This window comes from Convolutriloba macropyga, chromosome 5 (genome assembly GCF_964194025.1).
Source record: "Convolutriloba macropyga chromosome 5, txConMacr16.3, whole genome shotgun sequence".
NCBI lineage: Eukaryota > Metazoa > Xenacoelomorpha > Acoela > Convolutidae > Convolutriloba > Convolutriloba macropyga.
In genome coordinates, this window is record NC_134472.1 from 68,530,461 (window position 1) to 68,538,400 (window position 7,940).

General features: G+C 35.4%; 1 protein-coding gene across 1 annotated transcript; it reads right to left on the reverse strand.

The window, feature by feature from the left end:
• Positions 1-230: 230 nt before the first annotated feature.
• On the reverse strand, positions 231-7,296 carry LOC142340199 (putative transporter svop-1). Its single transcript, XM_075390711.1, has 2 exons — positions 6,747-7,296; positions 231-1,299 (listed from the first exon to the last, which is right to left on the reverse strand). Exons 1-2 carry the CDS (start codon positions 7,255-7,257, stop codon positions 269-271), a joined length of 1,542 nt encoding a protein of 513 aa, XP_075246826.1. The 5' UTR covers positions 7,258-7,296; the 3' UTR covers positions 231-268.
• Between the last annotated feature and the right edge of the window lie 644 nt (positions 7,297-7,940).

Consider the following 7,940-nt stretch of genomic DNA (forward strand, 5'->3'; position numbering starts at 1 on the left):
CAACGGGATGTATTTTTAAAACAAGAGCTGAATGTGCTAGAATATTTAAAAAGATTGAAATTTTGAAACATCTATAAAAGTCACGAGCACTAATTTGTTTTTCGTCTGTTGAAATTAGTTCAATCCCAAGATCAATATCTCGGAAAAAAAGCAATTTCCATGAATATTGTTTTCATTTATGCTATTTATACATTTGATCACGGTAAAATTTAAAAGGTTTTTTTTCGAAATACATCGAGGAAAATCTTTTCTGTTTTCGGAGAATAATCTAATTCGCATAGATCTGCCTTGGGAGGAAAATGGAACCAACAAAACCCACAGATATGAAAACCAAGCTTGTAGTTGTTACCAAATGCTGCGACTCCTTCGAAAAAACCTGGATAAGATAGGGTGTAAAAGGTATCGGAAAGTACATCATAAACGTACACAGCCCAAACATGCTGATTCTGACATTAGTAGGCAGCAACCCCGACAACTTCAACCAGGTAATTGTCGAAACGATACAACCCAAAATATAAACTATAGAAACTAAAAGAACAGCTGCCCAAATTACCGGACATAAATACAAGCAAGCATTAATAGCTATACAAACAGTGAAACAAATCATTATGGTAGGCTTCACTGCGAAATTCATTTTGTAAACTACGGCCACTCCGACGGCACCGAAAAAATCGGCAATAACTTGGAAAAATAACAACAAAAGATAATCACTACGGTCGAGATAATATGTTTTACTTCCTGTTCCGTCACAATAATCAGAGCTATTATTTTCACCGTTCATGTAAACCAACTCAGTTTTGACAAAAGACATTCCATAAAATATAAAACGTGACGCAATTCCCATAAGAGTTAAGCAAATTACGCAACGCAAAATATCCCAATTCTTGCAAACAATTTCCAGTTTTTCGCATAATGAAAGTTTCGGGTCGTCAGAATGGGCTAGTTCGTTGTCAGGAATCAATTTTATTTGTTTCGGCATTAAAATGTTGTTTCTTTCAGCCATTTTTGTTAATATTTCAAGAGCTTTGTCTTGTTTTCCTTTCGACATGAGATACCTCGGAGACTCGTCCAGGAAAAAGTAGACTAAAACTACGAACAGTATAAGGGGAATGATCATAATGAACATGTAATACCTCCAAGCGTACGACACGGCGTCTGCAGTGAATATGAAGTAGGCTAATAAAATGGCCATTTGGCATCCGAGAGCATTTCCGACTTGGTTCGATAGAAGAACTCCCATCCACTGGTAGTCTCGGCTGAGGTATTCGTACAGGAATGGAATGATCAAGTTCACAGCTCCTAAATTTTTCAAACAATTACAAATTAAAGGGATACAAATGAGCAATACCGTACTGATGAGTGGGCTCAAAATTTGATTTAAAAAAAAATTGAAAAATGGTGAAAATGCATTGTACAGAAAATTTTGAAGAATGACGAAAAAACTATGCATTATAATGTGGGATTTTGCAAGATTTTTGAATGATTTCATTTCTGGGGTATTGGCCCAAATTGTAAACAACTGAAAAATTCTATACATTAAAACAATTTTGATGGCAAAATGTATGGTCGCATTTTAAGAAGTTAACCCAGACAACTAGCAGACAACTACCCAAGCGAATTGAGTTTGTTTATCTTGTAAGATTTTGTCAAATCTTACAAAAAGATACATGGTCTGACAAGAATTATGACAAAATTTAAAATTTTTACACGAGATAAACATTCGGGTCTTTCTCAGTATACCCCCCAGCTTAGTGGTCAGATAACCTATAGTCCCCCCCCCCCCCCAATCATAATAAATAATGGGGAGGGGCTATAATAGGAAAGACCCATACTTTCGTCTTACAAGTTTCTGACAAGAAAAACATTTATCTTAAAAGGTTCTCAGAAAATAAAACCTCTCCTTGCCATGGTCTTACAAGCACGAACAAATCTGGATGTGATTGGTATATTGTGAAACCATAATAAAATTGTTTTTCAAAATTGAAAGCCCAAAGTCAGCACATTTTTGAGACAAATACAATAATAACCAAAAAACGCAATATTTAAGGATATAACTGTTTCATTTTTGTTCATCCATAGTAAATGTGAAAAAGTGAATCTAAAGTTACATCTAATTATTAAACGTTTCCTTCGGAACTGCAAAATCATTACATTCAAAAAAGTATAAAAGTTTTTTTCACGGATGCGGAAATTTTCTGGCATTATAACAAATCTAGATATTATCATCTTTTTCCTCAAGAGAGGAAAATTGAGTTTGTTTTCTCGGAAATCAAATTCAAAAGAAATCAATCGCAAAAAAAAACATATTATCAACTTGTAAGATCTGTCAGAGTTACAATACCGTTGCACCCTGGGTAACGTTCTGTTCAAATATGTGTCAAAAATATGATCATCTTACAACTGGCTGTTTCCGTTATTTCGGGAGTAAACCAGGCTACTACCTGGGTTACGAAATTAGTAATCTCTGAAATTCGCACTATTACTGATATTAACACAATGACCCATTGGTTGGAAAAAGAATATACGCAAACCATATGGCATCGATGGAAGTCTTATTTAAAGATACGAGAAATACAAAACAAATTGGTTTTGGTAAAATCTTTTTAAATCTTACGATTTTGAACGCACTGAGTAAATTACCATTTTAATAAAAGTTATGTTTTCCCGGATCTGAGTGTCATAATAATTCGATATTGAATCGATTGGATATTGAATAACGGAATAATCGTCCAGATTCCGTTATTTAATATGGGAACTATAATGGGAAAGACCCGGATATTACAGTGCAATCAGTACAGATTGGGACAGTTCCCCCCCCCCCCCCCCCCGGATAGAGCGATGGCTTAAAGTCGGAACGGAATAACGAACGGAACGGAATAACGAATAACGGAATAGTCGTCCAGATTCCTACCCCCCCCCCCCCCCCCCCCCCCACCCAGCCACCCACCCCGACCACACCCAGTAACCAGAGCAAATCTAGCAAGATTCTACTTCGCATCGCGACTGTTTTAGGTTTTCATGCTCTAATTCATCATCATGCACATTTCCAGATTTTCGAAAATTTCAATTTTTCAATGAAATCTTTATGAACATAATGAGGAATCAAAAACATGATGTTCAGTAAAAATTCATTGCAAAAAACCATTCTGAGTTTATTCTGTACATACTGCAAAAGAAAAAACTCTTAGATTACCATGATTCAGTACTGATTTGAACTTTTACTATTGGATTATGATGAATCAGTACTGATTTACTATGGCACTCGGGTCCGGGTTGTTAGTAAATGAGATTCCACTCACTAAAATTGATAAAAATCGACGAATGCTTCGTTTTTTGAAGCAGATGTAAGAACCCAAAAATGTTCCAAACAAAAAGCATTCGGGATATAATGTCTCTGAACTGCCAAATGGGTTTCAAACGGTTTGTCATAATCACGCATGCCAATTTTTAATAAAAATTTTTCTACTCGCGTCAATTTTGATGATATTGGAATTTTCCTTTTCAGGTTTTTTCACTCTGAAAGTATTGTGAATATTGAACAAGGATGTGCAGTAGATATGAAAAAAAGCTTTACTTTGAGCTATTTAATTGCATAGTAAACAAAGCCTTCATACTTAATGTGAAACATATGACCTGCAAAATATCAATGCTTGCATAGAAGGTTAGGGTGTTTGTTCTTAAGAGAACGAGCGTGGTGTTTGAATATAAGAAACAGTGTAGGTACAATTGATGCACTGACAAAGACGCCGAGACCACTTGCTAAGTACTTACAGTACACGGACATACCAAAAATACATAATGAGGTTAAACGGATTCAGTAATGATTTCGACTGGGGATACAATCCGGGTATACAGCGAGATAAACATGATAGTTAGCCTTTTAATAGGGTTAAACAAAAAGTGAAAACCGTGTTTCAATTTTGTTTTAAAACCGTTTGGGATAACGTGAGTTTTTTCATGTTGTTTTGTGGAAAGTCAACCACATCATTATATAAGACTATATTAATACTAATAGTCGTAATTAATAATTGTTTCAAAAAATTTCTTTTGATGAGAACCGATTTTATTTTTTTACTTCTCCTAGCTTTATGGCTAGATAAAGGAATAACCGCTCTATTGCTAATACGCTATTCTTGCGATTATCTAATGTGCATCTACATACAAGGGCGTCTAAATGGAAACAGTGGACTAACCAGGAAGCGCTATAGCCTAATTAAATGAACTTTCGAAATAAATATATTTGATTGGCTCTGCGGGCGGAAGAGTCCCCTCTCTGTCCGGCTTTGCAGAAATTTGAAGGACGATCCTCTTTATTTTTGTTTATCACCATAATGTTTGGATTTGTACTTGATAACACACATAGTCTGATTTAAAAAACACGATTACCAAATTGAGCAAATCTAACTGTCACTCATATGTTCAAATTCGACGATGGCAACGTAATTCAATTTTCCTTAAATACCTCGAAATTGCAGTTTCTATTTCTTTTACATTGAAAGTTATGATTTTACCCAAGATGACAAACAAGTCCTAGTCATCCCTATGACATGCCCTACCAGAATTGGCTGAATATTAAGAGAGTAAAAAATTTACATTATAAAATCTAAATTGTATTGTGTGGAAAATTACTATTATTTCAACACAAAACAGCTCAGATTAATTTGCATCTATCTTATCTATGTAATCTGTTGTCTAACAATTTCTCAGTTTTTCAACATTTCTAAGAGTCTACAATGCATTTCTTTGTGAAGCCATGTGTTTCTTGGTTGACGTGTGGTTTCGTTATTGTCATTTTTTCAGATTGTTTGCGTACTGAACCTCCATTTTTCTATATAACCAAGAAAAACGAGTACTGAAACAGTTTATTTGCTTCCAAGAAGTAGGCCAGTTTTTCCAAAAAAAACCAGAACAATTATTCAGACTTGTCAGAGTATTTTCTTAATAAAAACAGTGCACTGAAATTTTTGAAAACCATGAAACTCTCTGAGCATGCCAAAGAAGCATGCGGAATGCATGCATTTTTTAAAGACACGTTACCAGTTAACAGCTACATACTCTCCGCATACTCCTGCTGATACGGGAACTGGTTAATGACACTAAGCGATTGGGGTGCGTGCGGGGTGCGTCCAGGGTGCGTCCGGGTAACTCTTGGTTTACGTTTCGAGAACAACGTGGAGTTTGCGGTGATATAACCAGAACAGTTATACTCTCGACCTTCCGGGGCATTTAACAGGTGCTTTTTCGATCTCCCGGGTCACTTAACAGGTGTATACACGATTTCCTCGGGTCGCTTAGCAGGTGTATTCACGATCTACCTTAAAACGGTGTAATTTAGTATGATGTGAATATGCCTGCGGTGTGATGAAGTATGTTGTGAATATGCCAGTGGTGCCATGTAGTATGATGTGAATATGCCTATAGTGTGATGTAGTATGGTGTGAAAATGCTTTTCGTGTGATGCACAATCAGCGCTGAAACAGGTTAAAAGCAGTGCTTTTTAGGCTGACAATCAGAGCTGAAGCATGTTTAAAACAAAATGGTTTCAGGCTCACAAGAGTTTCACAATAATGTTAATTAGGCTGATTCTTGGATGATAATAGTTATTAACAAATCAAAATCAGGATAAAATCAGAAGTACATTTTTTCTGATAAAGACACTGATCAGTGTAGATGGTGACATGAACAGGATCTGAACAAGTATAAAAAAGTTCATGTACAGTCTCTACATTTGCAATGTTTCAGTACTGCAATGCTCTGGGTGGTCGACCCGGGTTGCAGATAAAATTAACATGATTAAACTGTGATAGGTTCAAATTTATCACTCCTGGTCGCATTTACGTATGTTCTCGAATTTGGCTAATATTTTACAAAAAGACCAAGAAGACAATAGAAGCTCTGTCTTCATCTGGATATTAAAATTATTTAAAATCTTCAAAGTTTAAAAGAAAACTTTAGTTTTTTCAGGTTTGTATACATTTCTTAGAAATAATTTATGCTTAATTTAGCATTAACTGGCGCAAAAATCCAATTCAATTTTCTTCATTGAACTGCTTCAATAACTTTTAACAATCAATGGGGCTCTTAGGGAAAAATTTTTGCATAAAACATCGTTTGTTCTATGCAAGAACTTGCTCATTTTCACTTATAATTAGTGCAAGTTTTTTTGCCCCAATTTTGCTTGTTCATAGTTTTTTATCACATTTTTATGCTACAGAACAGAGAAAGATTCATCCAAAAGTAATCTCAATTGAGCCGCTAATCTGATGGAAGTAAAAACTAAATGCAAATTTTCGGCAGTTCTCTATGCGCTCAAGATGCATATCAAATATAAATTTCATTGCAGATCTGGAGACTTACGCACGCCTAAAATAGCATTATGTCAACCAATATACACCTGAATATACTATAAGTATACTAAAAATTCAGCCGCAGATAAAAAATTGAAAAAAAATTAAATACAATAAAAAGGGCTGCTCAGGTTTGTCTTCGTAAACCCCTCCGTGAAAATGAAATTAAAAACATAAAGTTCTCAAAAAACATTAAATATGAAAATATTTAGACTTTTGATTTCTAAGGATACCTCTTTACGAGGTATCTTGCAAAATTTTGTTATTGTTGCAAGATCTTGCAAGAGAATCTTGCAAGATTAAGCATAATCTTGCAAAATCTTGCAAAATTCTTGCAAGATTTACATCCTAAATCGACTAGGGTTTGCGTCTGTTTACCAAAAAAGACGGTTTCCTCACCTGCGCCAAAAGAGAACAGAATTCTGGTCACAATTAGCCAGTAGACATCTGGTGCCACACAACTCAAAAGACTCCAAAGCAGAACCCAGAGAGCCGACAACAACGTGGCAGACTTCCGACCAATCTTATCAGATATAAAACCCCACAGTGGGTAACCAACTGCGAATCCAGAGTAAGATGCAACGCCCAAGGCAGACTCCATTTCTTCAGTTAAACCCATCGAGACGTACAAATGTGTTGACAAAAGTGGCATGAGCTGGATTAAGCCATACTCACTTATAAAACCCAAAGATGTTATTAGGATAAAAATAATTTGTGATTTACCAAATCCGATAGTTTCGATAAAATGCGAGGGCTCATAAGTGAACTCAGCCCCGGAGAATAAATTTTGCTTCGGGTCGTCGAAGTCATCAAAAACAGGTAGTGTTGTATTGCCTAATGACCCGTAATCGAGTGATGAATTGTTTTTACTCTCATTAGAGGTTGAAGAGAGTTCTTTCTTTTCGCTCATTTTGAGCACCGCTTCGTACACCTTCAGATCTTTAAAGGCTAGTTAAGTTTAACTGAGTGTAATTTTTGCTCTCGTTCTTATTTGAGTTTTTATAATGTTATGAATGGTCATTTGTACGCATCTCAAACTTTGTTTTAGATGATAAAGTTAAAAAGAGGCACTGAAGAATTCTAATATATGACAAAGTTAAAGTGAGAGCAATCAAATCAAATACTTTTTGTTTGAGGTCACAAGAGAACAGATATGCCTTAAAACACTCAAAAGTTTTTCAACAGATAACAGAGAGCCATGATCAATCACTGATCCAGAACTTGCAATTTGACTGATTCAGTGCTGATTAAAAATTGATGTCCAGTGCACAGATTGTGATCACAATTCCACTCAGAACCCACCTACATTGAAACAAACAAGAGCAGTAAAATGTAACAAACATTAACAAGCAAAAACAATTTGTTCAGCTTGATAATGCTTACGAACGATCAATACCGATTTTGAAAAAAAATCTTGTTGCAGAATAACGGCAGAAAAACGATCATTCCTTGAAGAAGCAAGATCCTTTAAATTGATAGTAACTTTCATAGTCGCAAGCTTAAACAAAAAGACATATGCAGCAACAAACAGCTTTGGAAAAACAATTAATGAGTTTCTTGGCAGAACAAAAGGAATTCAAAAGGAGCGTTAGT